This window comes from Mustela putorius, unplaced genomic scaffold (assembly GCF_011764305.1).
Source record: "Mustela putorius furo isolate JIRA1106 unplaced genomic scaffold, ASM1176430v1.1 tig00003898_pilon_pilon_pilon, whole genome shotgun sequence".
NCBI lineage: Eukaryota > Metazoa > Chordata > Mammalia > Carnivora > Mustelidae > Mustela > Mustela putorius.
In genome coordinates, this window is record NW_025422047.1 from 32,775,054 (window position 1) to 32,793,415 (window position 18,362).

General features: G+C 53.4%; 1 protein-coding gene across 5 annotated transcripts; it reads right to left on the bottom strand.

Moving 5' to 3' along the window:
- Positions 1-13,180: 13,180 nt before the first annotated feature.
- NKX2-1 (NK2 homeobox 1) lies at positions 13,181-17,838 on the bottom strand. Of its 5 annotated transcripts, none has more exons than XM_004773324.3 (4): positions 17,386-17,838; positions 16,872-17,010; positions 15,803-16,188; positions 13,181-14,853 (listed from the first exon to the last, which is right to left on the bottom strand). In XM_004773324.3, exons 1-4 carry the CDS (start codon positions 17,456-17,458, stop codon positions 14,111-14,113), a joined length of 1,341 nt encoding a protein of 446 aa, XP_004773381.1. In that variant the 5' UTR covers positions 17,459-17,838; the 3' UTR covers positions 13,181-14,110. The 5 variants fall into 5 exon arrangements, with proteins under 5 accessions (XP_004773381.1, XP_004773380.1, XP_004773382.1 ...); XM_004773323.3 differs by having other exon boundaries at positions 16,872-17,103; XM_004773325.3 differs by lacking the exon at positions 16,872-17,010 and having other exon boundaries at positions 17,375-17,831.
- Positions 17,839-18,362: the final 524 nt, after the last annotated feature.

The window sequence follows — 18,362 nt, forward strand, 5'->3', positions numbered from 1 at the left end:
AAACTGTACACAGGATTGATTTAAAGCAGGGATCCTCAATCTATAGATCAAGATTTCTTTGGGTAGATCTCAAAGAGATTATCACAGTCTTGCTCCCCGTTCCTCTTTACCCCAAGACCACATTCCCGCCTCCCCCCCATCCACGGCAAGACAGAATCTCCTTTATGCACTTGAAACCTTACAAATTCTTAATAAAGTTAAGAATAATTAGCAATTAGAATTATCCAAAAAGATGAGTCTATTTAAAAGACTCCATCCCAGAAAATACTGGAAGAGAGCACTACTTGCTTAAACTAGTTGGCATTGCTCACATTTATATAGTACTTAGCGTCAGAAAAGTACTTTCTCCTCATTTAAAATGTCTTAGTTACAAAGGCAGACAGAGGTTGTAGGCTGGCTTTCATTCTTACGGAATCAAATACAAAGAACATTAATTTTTTTTTCTCTGACACGTGACAATGAGAACACACTTGCTATTAAAAAGTTTATTGGGAAGTTTAAAAGGTGGCGTCTCCCTTTCCCCCCTCAAGTAAATGGCACTGAGGTCCTCCCGTGCCAGAAAATTTCTCCAGTTTACACCCTCTGTTGGCTTCCACCTTTGTATTAACTGATAAGGGCGAAGCGGTATTTTAGGGAACCGAATCAAACTCGCTAGGACCAAATAAATAGTTACGAATCAAAATAGAAAAACAATAACCCAGGCTCAAAAAGTAACAAAGTCGCACCAGATAAATAAATGAAGGCGATAAACTCACCACAGATCAAGCAATACTACTAAATGACCTGACTTGACAGTAACCGCAGGCGACCCTTAGGAACTGCATCGGGGTTAAATGCCCTGAGAACTGCCGAGAACCGGAGGCCCCCGGCCACTGACCCTCCGCTGTCCGTCAGACGGCGGCGCCCGCCCAGAGGCCAGCGCTCTAGGCCGCTGGGGCCCGGCCAGAGGAAGCTAGAGGCGGGCCGCGGGCGCTCCGGGCCCGGAGGACCGCCAGAATCAGGCGGCCCGAGGCCGGCCGGCGGGCCACCCGCGCAGAGGAAGCCCCGGTAGAGGAGCGGTCACCTCCCCCCACCTCCCGGGGCCGACTGTGCGCGCAGCAAGCAGGCCGCAGGGCGGGAGCTAAGCCCAAGCGGAGGCCGCAGGGAATCCTAGGGGCCTCTCCAGGACCGACGCGGCGCTCGGGCTGACCACGCCGTCTGGGCAGTCACCCTCCGGCGCTGCGGGCGCCAGGAGCCTTAGAAGCCACTCCACCGCAGAAAGCCAGACGCCGGGCCCGCGCCCACTGCCGGGAGCCCACGCACGCTGCGTGGCCAGCGAGTGTGGCAAAGCTTGTCCCGAGAGAGGGACGTAGGCGCTCTGTCGGGGACAGGGGGACTCCCGGAGCTTGGGCGCCCCTTGCAGCTGGGAGTCATCTCCGCGCATTTCTTTCCCAAGGCGACCTGAATTCAACCCCTATGAAGATGCTCCAGGCATTAGCGAGTAACTGGGGAAGAAGAAGCGGGGGGAAAGGAGTTATTTAAATGGGGGGAGGGGCGGGCGGGAGGAGTAGGAGGAAACCGTACAGAAAAGAAATCCCCATTACCACCAAAACCGTTTCTGAGAAGTCCTGAGGTTTTACTCCTGGAGATTTCACTTTAAAGGCTGAAAAAAATATATTCCACTGCTTTTAATTGAAGTAAACAAAGTGCAACAAATCCTAACTCAAATATGATTGCAGTGAGATTAGGGTATAATTGCTTAGGGTTCAGGTGGAATCTGCGGGCTAAATCCTACAGGGCCAATCTGAATTTCACAATCATTCTGTCAAAAGGAGAGCGATGAGAGCCCACACGCTTCCTAACAAGTCATTTTTAACAGTTACAAGCTTCGCACAAAGACCACACAGGGCGCCTAAGAGATGCAAATCTAATCCCTGGTCATTCTACGGGCCTTCAACAAAGATGTGCTAAACCCTAATAGAAAAGAAATCAGTTCTCTGTCACCAGCCCCTAGTAAAATCTATTAGAGAATGGACAGAGCCTCATCTACAGCAGTTGCTGCAAAGGTTAAGGACAAGTACAAATAAGAGGGACCCAGTTTTGTTTTCCGTGTGAAATATCGGGAGAAGCTAACCCCAAATGAGTGACGGGATTCGATCCGTGGCTTCGCATTCATTTGAACGCTAGAAAAAAATAAACACACACATTAAGACTTTTGAAGGATCCGTTTCTGAATTTAGGAGAGATGAAACAAATTCCCCCAAAGTTGAAATCTTTGCCTCCGAAATTATCGAAGAATATAAAGGGGAAAGAGAGGCGAACGCGCGGGTCCAAGAGGGAGGTCCCGGGCTTCTGGAACCGGCCGGGCTGACTTCGCGCGGCAGCACCTAGTCCTTCCCAAGAAAACCCCGACGGCAGAGCTGCCGCCCGGTGCGGACTCGGGTGGCGCGCGGCCCCTTGCGGCTGGGACCGAGAGGCGGCGGCCTTCCCTCCCCGACTAGCCGGCGTTCGGCCCGGGTCCCTCTCCCCGACCTCACCCTAGAGCCCCAGAGCCCACGGGGAGCCGGCCTGTGCTTCACAGGTTGGGGACGCGCCTCAGATGTGCCCTTCTGAGGTCACCAACCAAATCAGACACAAACTAACACCTGTGTCATGCTGGAGTATTAAGAGGGTTAAGGTGTTGCAGCTAAAATGTATCACGGTGCGTACGACACTCTTAAGAAAGTAAGGGCCCCGGGGCTCCAGGCCCCTCGGAGAAGCCCCAGGCGGGCTGGGTCCCGGGCGGCGTCGGGGTGGGTGGAGGGAAATGACCCGTCCTAGAAGGTCGTGTGCCTTGGAGGGGGTGGCGGGTGGTTTCCCTTCTCTCCAGGGAACAGAACCCCGGCGGCCGGGCAAGGCCGGTCTCCTCCCGCGCCGCCGCAGTCGCGGGGCCGGGAGGCTGAGAGTGCCCCGCCGAGCCCGTACCGGCCGGAGAGCCGGCGGGGGCGGGGGTGGGGGTGGGGCGGGGAGCGAGCCCGGCCCCGCGGAGGGATCTCGAGGGCAGACACGGCCCCTCCCGCTGCGCGCCGCCGGGAGGATGGGGCTCGACTGGTAGCCGGGAACCGGTTGCCTTCTCAGGACCCGCCTTCCATCGTGGGAAGAGGCTCAGGGCCCGAAGAGGAGAGCTCGGGGGCGGATTCGCCTTTGAGTCCCAGAGGAATCGCCCTGCCATTTTCCCAGGCAGCTGGGGCTCTCTCCACGTGGTACCTTCGAGGCCGCGCAGGCGGGGACAAAAGAGGGCGCTGTCCAACAGCCTGGGTGGGGAGAGACCGGGAGTCTCCCCTTGATCCTAAATTCCTTCTCCAACTGCACGGAGGCAGGGTGGGGCACTTGTGCGAAAGAAAGGATTTTTGTCTGTTTTCCCGGAAGTTTCCAGAAACCTCTATTTCTACTGCCACTGGTTTCGCCCTCTGGCTCCAGGCTCCTCAGAATTTTTTCCCTCTCCGAGGTGTAGTGTCCGAGTGGCCCGGCTGGAGTTTGGGAAGCGAACAAAGTTCCTGCCCCTCAGCTCCCTAGCCCTTCGATTTGCCCTGGCAGAAAGTCTCTATTCTTAAGGTCTAGCGGGAGGAAAGGAAGAGGTTGCCAGATTTACCTCTCAGCTTGCAGTCAGACCCGCGTACACACAGTATACACATCTGCTTCCTCCCCATCCCTTTCTGTGTCTGTCCGCGCCAGACGTATGCATTAGGTCGGGGCTGTATTCCTTCCTTCACATCTATTGACATTAATTCAATTTCTCTGCGCTGCTGCTTCTCTTTGCTTCTGTCATTTTTCTCGCTAGTCCTCTGATAGGCTGGCCTTGGTGGTTCACTGGTCCTTTTACTACCCCCCTCCAACGGGCCTCTCATATGGGCTTTGCTGGCTTTTACTCTATATGGCTTAGCACATCCACTTTGTTTTTCCTTTTAGTATCGACATTAGGAAAATGATACTGAGTTGCCTGAGAAGTGTGACTGCAGCTGTGAGGCTAGAATTGGGTAAGCAAGCCAGGAAAACATAGGTATTGAAATGAAGAAATAAAAAACAAGTAGGATGAACTAACAAATAAAAAGTAGATGATAGAGTCACATCAGACTATATATACAAGAATATGATGCTCCTGCAGGTGATCTTTGGGTCCTAATGAAGGGGTCCCACATCTGTCTTGGCAGACTGGGTGGGAGCTCCCTAAGGAAGACTGGCTAAGTTTCTTCTCCCCCATTGGAATTACTCCTGAAGCAATCCCCGGCCAGTGTGCCCTTGGTCCCTAGGAAGGCCCTGGAGGGTGGGAAGGAATCACTACACACCATCCACCACTGCTAGAAATGGCCACATGGTCGCCATGTGTCTATGGAGCTATCAGGTGGCTGGAACGGTCTGCCCTGGGAACTTACTCTGGCTCTCTGCTGTTCTGGGATACATTGCTGTGCACCCGGTCTCGATCTACCTAGCCAAGACTAGGCTGGGCTCCCTCCTTGCTTGAGTGAGCTGGCTCACATTCACTCTAGTGGACTGGGTCCTACTGGTCCCAGCCTCACTCTCCCCTCCTGTCAGTTGTAGGAGTTTTGTCCTCCTGATTTGCAAAAATAGGGAGCCTAAAGACTCCCTGTTGTAGGAGGCCTGCCTGACCTTCCCACCTCCACTCAGGATGGATTAATGCCTCAGGACCACTCACTCTTGCTTAACCACACAGAATGAATTCTAGAGAGGAAAAAAAATCTAGTGAGTCTACAGCTGTGGTGTGTGTGTGTGCGCGCGCGCATGAAGGGTGTCTTTAGATCTTTGTGGTCTCTATAACTTGACATCTGCTAAAGAGAACACTGGGGCTTTTAGGAAGAGTTTTGTAGAAAATTGAGCAAGCCGGCAGGAGCTGTGCAGAATCCCCCTAACCCTCCCTCCTGTCTATTGGTTCTCCTTAGATCATCCCAAAGGTGAAAATGTTTTGCTAAAACGTTTAAAAACACAGCGCCTGCCTAAGAGGCACTAACTTGAGGAGGTTAATAAATTATCCCCTTTTGTAATAAAAATGGAATAGGCGTTAAGCACATACTATTATTAGACTGAGTTTCTTCCTACCAGAAAGTTCGTTAGATGTTCGTGTCTGGGCGGATTCTTTCTTTGCCGTAGGAAAACTTACCAGAGAAACAGCAGCAGTTCGCTGGCTTTGTTTTTGTTTATTTGTCTAAAGAAAGATCGTGTTTTCAGATCGCTTAAAAGAAAAAAAAAAAGTCTCTTCAGGTTAGGGTTTGGATCATCATCCTGACCCAGTGAACTTATTATCAACACATTCTGGGGTCACACTTAACGGGAAATTTCGACTCCTCCTCACCGCAGACTTAGTGTGGTCTCCAGAAGGGGCTGGCGGCGGTCCGCAGACAGCTCAGAGCTGAGGTTGTTGGGGCACGAACTGAGACCCGGCTGGAGAATCACCTGCTAGCCTCGGGTTGGGGGTGGGGGAATGGAGGGCGGGGATGGGGGGCGCGTCGCGAGGCTGAATGGGATGACGGAGTGATGCAGTGGGCTGCACGCGAGTTGGAAGACCTCGGGTGGGCGGGGTGAGGCCTTGGACTGGGATAAGCGAGAAGCGGGGAGGGGGGCGCGAAGAGGGGGAGACCGCGGGCGAAGGCGGGAGGTCGCGTACATCTGCTTCTCTTGGTTCTAGAACTGAAACTTTCTATAACGAGAGACCATAAAATTGCTCGAGATTTTAAGTGTCCACACTTCTGAGTTCCCTGACTACAAATTTGAAACCGCGGGGCCGCTAGGGGCCCTTGGGTCTTTGGCGGTGCCACTGGGAGACCGAGGAGCCACCCCTAGGGCTTTGGTCACCACCGCACGATCGGGCCCCCTCAGACGCTCTGCTGGCCCCGGAACACCCCGGCAGGGCTTCCTCACTCCAACCCGTGAAATTTTGGCTCCGAGCAACCTCTTCTGGCGGCCCTTCCTTTAAAAACAAGTTTCAATTTTATCTCAAATCTTTTACCCGTGTACTCCTCCCTAAATGACTATTAACCAGCACGGAGGAGAAACACAAACATGGTTTCTCTCTCACCTTTCTTGCTGTTTCTCTCCCTCCCCAACCATGGAGTCTCAATTTTCTAAGCAATTAAGCCATGTATACACCAGGAATATTCGATTTCAAATACACCAGGACTAAAGATTGATGCATGCGGTCTGAGACTAGAAGAAAATATTTAGTGCTTGCCTGTAGATTCTGTCACCCATCATCTGCTCGGAAAGCGCTCTGTATCTTCCAGCCTGTCCGGCTCTTATGATTGCAAATGGCCCTGTTTTCAAATGGAAATAAGACTTGCAAACTGATTATGTGTATTGAATCGGAATCACTCCCTAGATCCTCTTGTTTAAAATGTATTGAAAAAAGGATGATGGCTGCAGACCTCTGTAGCCGGCTCCCTCTCTTTTCAGGGAGGTCGATCTATTTTGCAACTTTTTGCCATTTGGGCTTGTTTCAGCTAGATAATTACGTTCCCATTGTGTTACCGACCCAAAGCAGAGGTGGTACCACACTGCCTTTCAGCCGGTTCCCCTGCTCTCCACTAGCATCAAACCCAAAAAATCACATACACCACATACTTATCCATTGCGCCAATACTTGGACCCAAAGACCAGCTATAACCAGCACGACTTAGCTGTCACAAACACCAGTAGAACTCCACACACTCCCCAGGCAGTTGTTCTCTCCCCTCCCCTCCTTTCCAGTCCCCTCTCCTTTCCTCTCTTCTCTTTTGTGCAGAACCACACACCTACAGCCCTCCAGCTTCCACAGACACCCAACCAACAGAATCGAAGTATTTGGCCATGTGGAGAATTTTCAACAACTAATTTTGCATTGGCGTGGCATTATAGTGTTTAGAAAACAGTTCATATAGGAAGGTTAATGCCATCTCTTGGGGATGCATGAAGCTCCTTGTATGCTACCATAGGTCTTAAAGATGTTCTCTTTACCCTCATCCAGTGCTAGATTATGGCTGTGGGTGGTTGGCTTTTTGTGGAGTATTTCCGAAGACTTTCCCATTTGATTTCAGCAGGAAGCCAATGTGAACTACATAGAACTATCTGGGCTTTCCCGGCTATGTGAGTCATAGATATGATACCCAGCAGTACTTCCAAAGTTTACTACACCCAGGCCTCAGCCGTCCAGCCAGTAAACAGTAGCCAACATCTTAGTTCATAGTGCAAGTTGGTGAGTAGTAATGAACTAGCTACAACTTCTGTCTGCCCTGGCTAGGGGCGGGGATGTATGCTCTGTACACGCCTTTGGTGAAAGGGTTGCAATTCTTTCTGAAGCACCCTCAGAAGTGGGGGGGGGGGGGAAGAAGCCGTCACTGCCTAGCTCAGCGCCCTCCCCCCACTTAGTCCCCACCCAGAAAACGCGCCTTGCAGACCTCAAGGCACCATCGAGTGGCCAGGCGGGGAGAGAGGTTTAATCCTCTTTGGCTTCAGAGTCCCCCTCTGAAAAAGCCTGTCGCTCCAAATCTGTTTAGAAACCCAGTGCTCTGGGGGCACCTTGCAGGGACCCTAACCGTGCGGAGTTTGCTGTATACACCGGCGTAGCCAGATCTGTTAAACCATTGACCTGTTCTCTTAGGTTAGAACCGAGGGAGCAGCCAGACTAGAGGAACCAGCTCTCAGTCCTCTTCGTGTCATTACGGTAATTCCCAGGTTTACATCTGCGCGCGCGCACTCAGCTGTGTGTGTGCCGGGGAAATCAGGTAAATCGGTAGCGCGCGCACGGACCAAATAAACCCTTGTTTTCCTAGAGCTTTGAATACCTACTAGCAGCAGTATTGAGAGGGAGAATGCTAGATAAGGCGGAGGCCCTACCCTTCTGGGTGATCTTCCACAGCATGGCTCCAGTGCATAGCGAGTGGGGAAGGGTATCCAAGGACACTTTTCATTGCCTAACATCTCTGATTTTGTAAAAATGAAATTATCAGAAATCACGGAAAACCTGAGAAATGAAACCTTTAATCCTTTACCAACAGCCTGGTGTTATTGACAATTTCATCTAGCAATCAAAGAGAGGATTCCTGGAAATGTAGGAAATAGGGAGAGAGGAGAAAAGTTTGTCTTTTTCTCTTTTTGTCAGACTACACTCAGACCTGCCTTTTTATTTCCACTACTCTGTGAAGACCAGAATAGGAGGGACGTTTGCTACAAATGAGGGGTTGAGACATTTCCGTTTGATTTTGTTAGCGGACCCATAGTGCTCATATGAACGATATCTGTTAACGGACAATGTAGGTGTGGGAAGTGACAATTTGCTATAGATTGCTTCAGAAAGTCTCAGCCCCAGCTGTGTGTCTCAGACAACAAGTCCATTTTCTTTAAGAACAAAATTTAATATTCCCCCAATCATAATTAGTTCCCCAGAATTTTACGGGAAAATAAATTAATATTCCAATTCAAAATAGACAAAACTAAAGAAAGTTTTTCTTGATTTTTAAAGGGACACTCAGTTTCATGTGGCATCTTAATTGAGGAATGAATGCCTTCAACTTTCTTACACGTAACAGGTTCAGTAAGATCCTCTACGAAGAGAACCCTACATTAATTTTTTCTTTTTAAATATCATATAAAATAGATATGTGAGATAGATACATATGTGTATACTTCTGTAATACACACAGAGACAGGTGTCTGTATACATCCACTTATGCCCACGGAAGGAGTGGGCAGAATCAGATGTGAATATTGTATTAGAGGAAAGTGTTCTCTTTATTGTCTTCAATTAAAAAAATGTTTATTTTCATTTCAAGCAGAACAATAACAATAATCAATTTATAGTGTAATGTCCTACAAATAACTAAAAAATAAATAAACCAAGAAAACGGATTTAAGTCTCATCCTTTCCAAAACTTCATCACAACTCATAATAACAAAGACAATAAATGTTTAGGAAGCAGAGGCCAAATGGGAAACATCAAATGAGAAGCCTGGGGCTGTGCCTAGATGCCCTCCAAGTAGGGCATTAGGTCACTATCAGAGAGAAACCCAGCCTGCCACTTCAGCAGTAGCTTCAGATGAGGCAGAAACTGTGCTGTCAAGTCACTGAGCCCGCTCCTCCTCTGCTCCTTCCAGAATCATCAAGTTGAGAAACACAGCTACATGGGAAGAGGGAGCATGCAGACCCTAGGCCTCCCTTGCAATAAAACACATTTTCTCCACTACTCTTACCCATCCACAATGCCTCCAGGCACAGAGAGAGGGTGATGGGATGGGACACTCCTTCCAGAAGCTACTGCCTGAAGGAGCACAAGAAAATTTCCTCAGCTCCAAGTTGAGGTAGGAGCCAGGCCCCACAGAGGGTAGCCTGGAGCTAAAAAGAATGCAACTGCACAACCACAAACACACAGTCAGGAAGTCAGGGAGGGCCGGACGAACCTGGTGTCCAGCATCCCTTAAGAGGAACCTGGCTGAGCAAGGAAAACCTACAGCGTCATCCCTCCCAATACTCCTCATGTCTGTCACTTCCATTCTAAAAGAAAGACGCATTTGAAACAAACAAGCCAGCAAACCATGCCTAAGAGCCGAATCGTCTCAGATTCACATTTCCCAACAGGATTTCTAGTTCTCCACAAAGAATATCCCCGCTCGCTCTGCTCCCCGCTCTAATAATTGGGGGAGGGAGTGAGCGATGTCTAGAGAGACTGAAGACATTCGATCAGAATTCAAGGCAGCCTCTCACAACTCTCTTGTTTATAGAAAATGAATGTCTGCCTGGCTTGCTTTTAGTTCTGGAAAGGGGTCAGTCTTTATCAGCACGGTTCACACAGATCCTGGATTTTTTTTTTCCCTTATCTTAAATTGACCCGCTTTTAAGATAAAGACATAATAGAGAAAGCATTGACCTTACCTGGTCCCTAATGAGTTGGAAGTCAGAAAACCCCGCTCTCATTTCCTCTTATCTCGAGTCGCCTGAGAAGAGACTCGCGCTACCTTTTGTGCACTCGCGCCTGGAGATAGCCCCTCACGGATGCCTTCTTACGCCCGGGGGCGCGCTCGCAGAGTGTGCGGCCTCAAGAGTCGGAGAATTCCTCCCTGGGGTCTCAAATCGGAGACCTGGATGCCAGCCCCAGGCCTAACCCTGCCCCCAGGAGGATTTAAGATCCCTTGGAAGGCTCCCGAGCGAGCCTTCCCTTTTGAAAGGCCAAGTCGTAAGCAGTGGGAAGAAGCCCTGCCTCCTGCGAGGCCCGTGGACTGGAGCGCGCGGGGCCTCCTCCGCCTCCAGGAGTAAGTGTCCGAGCGTTTCTCGCGCCGTTGGCTCCGGCCTGGGTCTGATCTCACTAGCGGGCCCTAAGCTACCTCCCTCAGGGCCAGCCCCTATCCCAGAGCCGCTGCCCGGGTTGCTGAGGCACTCCCTGCCCCCACCCGCCTCCCGGCCTTGAGGACTCCAGCTGTACCCACAAGTGTCTCTGTTGGGGGCGGCGGCGGCCCGGACTCCCTTCTCCCCGGCTCAGCGCATCTCTGTCCCGCTCTTCTCGCCTTCCCTGAGCCCAGCCCAGTCCCCGGCCAGGCCGACTGAGAGGGAGGCCGTCCTCCCTCTCCGACCCAAAGCTCCAGGTTCCCAGGCTGGGGCGAGGGTGGTGTGCGGCTTTGGGATGCTAAACATCAAACAAGGCAAGCCTGGGGTTTCAGGCCCCGAAGCCACTAGAGCCGCTCTCCAGGGCTCTCGAGAAAGTCCCCGTGTTTACTTGGCAGGGTGGGGGTGGGGGAGAGGAGGAAGAGGGGATGCTGTCTGCAAAATCTCCCCTACTCTCCGCAGCCGTCGGGGTTTGGGGGATGAGTGAGGGTGCTTAGGCAAGGGTGCTCAGCTTCTCTTCGATCTTGGAGCGAACTGCGCTGCCCCTCTACGTGGGGAAGCTTCTGGCTCTTAGAGCACGTCAGCGCCAGAGATATCCCCAAAAGGCTGATTTCTCCAGGCTGGAAACTGGGACGGAGATGCTGGAGACCTAGGAGAGGTCCAATCCAGGGGAAGACGACAATCGGCTACGCAGGGGGTCACCGGGATGTCGGGTGGGGAATGTCCCCAGGCTGAGGTCTTTTGCTGTACCCAGCGCGCAGGTACTTCTTTATCAAAAAGCTTCGCGTTCCAGGGCCGCTTCCTGAAGCTATTAGAATCTGCCCGCCAAGGACCTGGAGCTGGTGGACCCCTGGTGATGGATGGAGAGAAGCGGCCAAGTCTCTGTTAGTTTCTGTCCCATCCGGAGATACGGCTCAACTCACTTTCCTCCCTCCTCTCCGTCCCCAACAAGTAAACAGACTTCAGACTAAGCCGGCTTGAGGTGGCAGGGAGAAGAATGTATTTTATAAAACTCCTTCCAATACAAAGGGTACTAAGGCCGAGGTTACTACAACCTACAAAAATTGTGACACTCAGGTGCCCGCTTTGGGCCAGGGTGGGGGAGGGAGCAGCCGCCTTTGCTGCTGTGGGGCACCGCGCTCCCTGCGGGGCCCCAGACCAGACTTGTGCTGGTTTAAAAAAAAAAAAAAAGTTAAGTGGAAGCTCCCATCCCCTTGGGATTGGGATGTTAGAGCAAACATCTTCCCAGTCAAAGCCCCCGATGGAGCTGTGATTTGACCACCTATACACCCTGTCCCAAGACCACAGCTGCTTATTTCAACACAAGTGTTCAAACTTCTCTGATTTTTGCTTGTTTTCCAAAATGTGAGGCCTCCTGAGATTTTCCCCAACAAGCACACTCTGCAGACCCAAGCAACCATCCTCAGGTTCTCTGGGTTTCTTCTGGATATTGGAAACCATATCTCAGCATCCTGACCCGGAATGACCCCTACACCTAAGGCACCAGGGGAGAGGAGCCTCTAGGAAATCAACAAAGAGGGACTGCTAGTCTGGAGCAAGGCCTTGGCCTAGGCAATTTCCCTCACAATTTCCTAAGGGTGGGATAAGTTGGAAGTTGGATGAAAAGAGACATCAGAGACAGAATAAGAGGAGAAGAGAGGAAGAAAAGACAAAGAGAACCAGAAAGGAAAAAGAAACATGAAATTCTAAGCATGAAATGAGTACAAGAAAGGAAAAAGAAACATGAAATTCTAAGCATGAAATGACTACAAATACAAATTAATCAACCCCCCACAAACACTTTCAGGCTAAGAGGGACCCACTTGGTCACTTTTGCTAGGTAGGTTTATCAAGGGTGACACAGAAGGGGCAATAGCCCATCTAGGGACTATGATTTCTCTCTGTTCAGAACCACTTTTTCCTTCTCCAGGGCAACCCAAAGAATTCCCCCCAAACCACATCTGGGCACCAAAGAGACCAGGAAATTCAAAGTAGAAAAAAAAAATTGAAGAAGAAGAAGAAGATGATGATGATGATGATGATGATGATTGCTGAGGTGTCAGGGATGGCTGGGGCAGCGAGAAGTAGAAAGTTGGGAACAGGAGAAAGATTCCTTACTACAAAGATATTTAGGAGCCCAAAGATGGAACCGGTGGAACAAAGAGGGAAAGCCTAGCTTCCCAAGTCCTGCTTTCAGCGTCCCCAGGCCAGTAGTTGAGTCAAGACCAGAAGGACTCCGAGAGGCTGGGGATCCATGTCCAGCCCTGTCTGGGGATAGCTGTTTTAGAGCAGAAACAAGACCGAGATAGACTTCCCCACTTTTGAAAACAGCCTCCCACCAAATTCTAATTTCAATAAAGCTCAGCAGCAGATTAGAAAGAAGGATTGGTGTTGAAATATACAGGGACCATCTGTTCAGTAAAAATGATCCCTCATTCAGGATTATTTAAAATGTATGTTATTTAAAACGCTTTAAAGTTTTAATCGTAGACTTAGCTGTATAAGACCACAGTAGACACTTCTGAGGTTTCAAAAAACAGAAGCCTGGCTCTGAAAACTAGTCCTTTGGTTGCTTTCTCTTCTGTTCTCCCTTTCCCTCCTCATGGAAGTAGTTTAGCTTTTTTCCTCTCTATTGCCAAGTCCTAGGACTGTTAAAGGTTTGGTTCTACTCAATTTAGAGATGGAACAAAACTCCATTTCCCTATGGGACAAGGACTCTGTGCCCAGCTCCTTAGCTGGTGTAGAATCCCTTTTGCTCCCAAACAATTCCAATCCCATCAGGCCAACGATGAGCTGCCACCCCCCCACCCACCCAAAAATGCCTTTCAAAGCCAAATCAAAACCAAACAAAAGGTGGACTTTTAATCAGAAAAAGAATCCTTTTAATTTGTATAATTTATTAGAAGCTTCTTAGGAACTATATTTAAGCCAGATATCTACATAAGTTACAACAGAAAAAGACTGACGCTGCAAATACCAAACTGCCAAATAATATACACAGATTTTTCAATGCCCATAAAAAATATGATGGGCTTGGGGGCAGGGAGTGGGTTTTTTTTTTTGTTTTTGTTTTTGTTTTTACAACAAAATGTACAGATTACTAAAAACTAGGTGTGTGGTCCAACTTTTGACAGCGTTTTACAGCTACAAGTTCACATCAAACATAAAACAATTTTAGCCAGGGCTCTTCCCGGGGCTGAGCCAGGGTGGCCAGCGGGTGCTGGGAGGGGGGCATTTCCTTTGTGTCATTGACATGTGGGTCCTGTCGTAGAGTCTGTCCTCTCCCCAGCCCCCATCTCCCCTTCAAAAGAAATCCTGGTATTTACAAGCGAGTCCACCTTGCTGGCACAGGGTACCCAGAGTGAAGTTTGCCATCTTTAGAGTCCAGAGCCGCGTCACAGTAGAGCCCTCTCCAAACTGCACCCTGCCTGAGTGAGGGAAACCCATTTCGATCACCTAAAAGACACCCCAAAAGCTGTTTCTTTTTGTTATGTCCTTCTCTGTTTAAAGACTCCTTAAAGAATTGGATTCACTTGGTTGTTTTTATTTTCTTTTTTTAAAAAATTCCCACAAATTTTAGAAAAAAAAAAAAAAAAAGACGTCCAGCAGTTTTTGGGTGTGTGTGTGTGTGTGTGTGTGTGTGTGTGTGTGTGTTTTCCCTTGGTCTATATGGGACAGATTCTTAAGAAAAGTCGAAGCACAGGGAGCGGCGGGCAGATGGTGATGTGTGGCCGGCAGGAGGGAAAGCGATGAGGCAGCGCGCTGGGCCCGGCCCGGCCCGGTGTCCTCTCACCAGGTCCGACCATATAGCAAGGTGGAGCAGGACATGGTGCCATAGTCCGAGCCCGAAGAGTTCAGGTGGGAGAGGCTGGAGACCTGGCCCTGAAGCGCCGCGGGGCTGGCGGCGTGGTGCGCCAGGTCCGGAGACTGGCCCGCGCTGCCCGGCTGGTGGCCCGGGTGCGCACCCAGGCCAGGGCCCCCGCTGCCCACTGAGATAGCGGCCGCGGCCGCCTGAGCAGCCTGCGCCTGCTGCTGCGCTTGCTGTTGCGCGTGGCCCTGAAGGCTGCCCGCACCGGGCGCCGGGGCGCCTGCCTGGCAGGGTTTGCCGTCTTTCACCAGGACGGGCACGGCCACGCGGCGCGGCGACTGCTGCTGCGCTTGCTGCTGCTGCGGGCACCCGGCGCCCCCGCCGCCGCCGCCGCCGCCACTGTCCTGCTGCAGTTGCTGCTGGGCCGCCTTGTCCTTGGCTTGGCGCTTCATCTTGTAGCGGTGGTTCTGGAACCAGATCTTGACCTGAGTGGGCGTCAGGTGGATCATGCTGGCCAGGTGCTCCCGCTCGGGCGCCGACAGGTACTTCTGTTGCTTGAAGCGTCGCTCCAGCTCGTACACCTGAGCCTGGGAGAAGAGCACCCGGCGCTTCCGGCGTGGTGCGCTTGGCAGTGGGGCCATGTTCTTGCTTACATCCCCCAGCGAGCCCAGGCCGCCCATGCCGCTCATGTTCATGCCGCTCGCCGGGCCCATGAAGCGGGAGACTGTAAGCGACAAACGCACAGCGTCGGCGGGGGCCGGGCCGGGCCAGGCCACCTCTGCCTTCCGTGCCCTTGGCCGGCCCGGCCCACCCCGACGGCGCCCTCCTCACCTAGGCCGCCTCCGCCCTGAGAGGCCTAATCGCCGACAGTTAGCGCCTGCCCCAGGCCGTGCCGTCGAGGGATTTACTGGAAAGCTCCCCACCTCAACCCGGGTTGCCTCCCTCAGTCTCAGTGCTCCCGCCCCAAAACAAAGTGGAGAAAGGACGCTTCTGTCCCTTTCTTGCCCAACCCCGGCCAGAGTCGTTGGGTTAGCGGGCCACAGGCGGCGAACTGGGCCCAGACCAGGACCTGGGGTCCCACCGTAGACCCCAGCTTTGGGAGTTTGGGAGAGTGGGGTGTTCACTTTCGAAAGCTAAAGTCCCAGACGCTTTGCCTCCTGGCCGCTCTCTCCTGTGAGCCCCAGTGAGGGCACCCGCTCGCACCACTTAGAGCCCCCTCTGACGCCGCGCGCCCTTCCACCTGCCTAGACTCGAGAGTCGGCCGGGCGGGTCCCCTGAGCGCGTCGCAGTAGGGCAGCCTCCCGCCCGGCCAGGCCGCGCCTCTCTGCTCCCTGCTTGCCCCCAGCTCCCTTAATTTTTCGGGGGGCCGGAGGGCGATCCTGGGCACTCCGAGGTCTCCTGAGCGGAGCAGAGCTGCCAGTCGGCCGCATCTGGGAGACGCCAAAGGCTAGCATCTGCCGCAAGTCCCCAGCGTTATCAAGTGTCCCTTCTGGGACCCCTCAGTCCGGCAGGGGGAAGGATCCCCGGCCCCCGTACCCTGCTCCCTGGCGCGGCTTCCGGGCCGCCCACCCTGACGCCCAGTGCGCAGCCGGCAGGCGCTGCGCCTGCGGGACTGCTCTCCCCGCTCCTGCCGTACTCAGCCCGCGGCCCGGCAGTGGGGCGGCCTCACTTACTGGCGGGGAAGCGCGGGTCTGGGTTGGCGCCGTACCATCCGGGGCCCGAGGCGCTGTTCCGCATGGTGTCCTGGTACGGCGGCAGCTCGCTCATGTTGCCCAGGTTGCCGTTGCAGTAGCCCCCCACGGCGGAGTGCGAGAGCTGGGGCACCCCCGCCGCCGTCATGTGGTAGGCGGCCGTGACCGCGCCGTGGTGCCCCACGGCGTGCTGCTGCATGGCCGCGGCCGGCGGAGCCGCCTGGCCCTGCCTGTAAGCCGCCAGCGGAGCCCCGAGGCCGCCGCCCTCCATGCCCACTTTCTTGTAGCTTTCCTCCAGGGGACTCAAGATGTCAGACACTGAGAACGGAGTCGTGTGCTTTGGACTCATCGACATGATTCGGCGGCGGCTGGAGGAGGAAGGAAGAGGAGGAAAAAAAAGGGAGAGGGGGAAGGCGAAGCCTCGCTGCTTTTTTTTTCTCCCTTTGCCAAATATTCTGGTGTTACCTTAACGCCGATCTTGTTGGATGTACACGTAACCGAGTGGACCGAGTCCGCCTTAATTGGCTTGAGTGGAGGCTCGGGGGCTGCCTCGCGTTTGTTTTAGCCCGGCGCCAGGTTTTAGGCAGCCACCAGAGGCGGGGCGTAAGCGCTAAAGCAACAAGACAATAGAAGCCTACATCTTGCCCGAGATAATTAGCTTACATGCTGATGACAAGGTAAACACCTTTAAGTTTCACTTGTCAGGATTTTTTAGGTCTCAAAGAGGGAGAGAGAGAGAGAGGCAGAGACGCGACCCAAAGCATTTCTTTCCCCCTCCCCGGACACCCCCACCCCATTTTTTGTGGGGTGCGGGCGGCGCGCGGGGGGGAGACGGGGGAGGGAAAGGAGGAGGGAACCGAGAGAGGGGAGGGCAAGAGGTGGGGTGAGGAGTAGCCGAGGAGGAGGGATGGTGGGGAGGAAGGAAGGTGAATGCTGCTTTGCAACCAACTTTCGGAGTTACAAAGTGAACCACTTTCCAATACAGTCGGGGTTCCCGGGAGGGGACAAGTCTTTAGAGGGAGGGGGCCAAGGGACAGGGTAGGGGTTTCACCTGAGCCTGCTGGGGCTGCTCCTCCCTCCCGCCGCGGCCTCCCAGCCCCGCGCCTTCCCACTGCCTCCGGACCACATCGGGCGTCGCGGCGCCGAGCCCCAGTCGCCACCAAACGAGCTCGCGAGTCTGGGGACGAACCCTGGGACCGCACTGTTGGTCTGCGTGTCTGTCCGTCTGTCTGCCTCTTCTGCCGCCGTCAGAGGGACACCTCTGCTCCCCGCCCCCTTTCCCCCTACCCGAGAGAGAATCCCAGCGGGCGGAGGGGACTCTGAGCAAGGGATCGGCTGCCTCCGAGAGGCTGTCCCAGATCCCCGCGTCCCCCTCCCCCCACCTCGGGGTCTTCTCAGCAGTCCAGTGCCCCCTCCATCACGCACCCCCCCACAACCCACACGCGGAACCCTCTCCCCACCCCCATTCCCGGCCAAGGCAAGCACACTACTGGCCGCCAGTGCTGGGAAGCTGGGGGGCACTAACCCCAAGGGCCATTGCTGAAGTTGCCCCACCTCGAACAAACCTGGTGTCCCCGACCCTCGCCCATCGCCCGGACACGCGGGGTTCTGGGGCTGGAGCTGACTTTCCGAGAACATCACAGCCCCAGCACCCGAGCCCAGGGCCACGCTGTTTTCCCCTCTGATGCTTCAGGGAGGGCGCGGGCTGGGAGCGTCGTGAGTACCCGCCCGCCTGTTGCCGGGCGGAACTGAGCCTGAACCCCGGCGGGACCAGCTGGCCGGGAGGGGGCGAATCCCAAGGCGCGAGCAACCCAGCAGGCGGGAGGCTGGGCTGAGGCTCGCCTCCGCCCGGAGCTCAGCCATGCAAAAGTGCACTTGCTTCCCCGGGAATAACCAAATATCTTTGTTTAAAGTGGCGGCGTAAATGGCCAGTCGCTTTGTGGCCACGCTGGATATTAGTAGATGAGGATCATTCTGCTTCAATTGGGCGCCTCTCATCCGGCGAGCAAGAAACTGCTTAGGAGGAAGTGGGTTTCCTGTCTGCGCGTTCCCAGGCTTCAAGTGTGAGCCCCGCGCCTTGAGGGTCCTTGGGCGCCTGGAGAGGGGGAGCTGTGGGCTTTCGCTCCCCAGCCCGGCCAGAGGCACCGCCGTGCTGCTCCGGCCAGGCCCGGGCCTCCAGTCCAGTGGACTGCAGTGTCGCACGCAGATCCCGAGACCCACTCCGACTTTCCCCTCCTGGATTCTAACCGTTTTGTTGTTGGTTTGCTTTGCTTTTTCTTCGGCTCTTTGAGGCTCCTCTCTGGGCTAGGGGCTGGGAGGGTGGAGCACTCCCTGGCCAGGCTGGGGCTTCCAAGACACTGCTGGGCCGGTTAAGGAGGCTTCTCGGATTTGTTTTTTGTTTTCAAATTTTCCTTCCCCTCCTTGTAGAGAAGGAGCTCCCAGTAATGAACAGGCACTCTTGAACGATTTAATTCAGCAGGTTAGGCGCCTTTTCCATTAACAGCAGTTGTAGTAAGGAAAGTTGTTTTGTTTATTGGCTTGT

Excerpts from the sequence above, each read along its gene's own strand:
- NKX2-1 (XM_004773323.3), bottom strand. The coding sequence starts at position 17,458 with ATGTTCTCGGAAAGTCAGCTCCAGCCCCAGAACCCCGCGTGTCCGGGC. Across the intron at positions 17,104-17,385 it reads GCGAGGGTCGGGGACACCAG|GGGGAAAGGGGGCGGGGAGC; the intron begins GTTTGTTCGAGG and ends TCTCTCGGGTAG. Across the intron at positions 16,189-16,871 it reads AGCAGCCCCAGCAGGCTCAG|CCGCCGCCGAATCATGTCGA; the intron begins GTGAAACCCCTA and ends TTCCTCCTCCAG.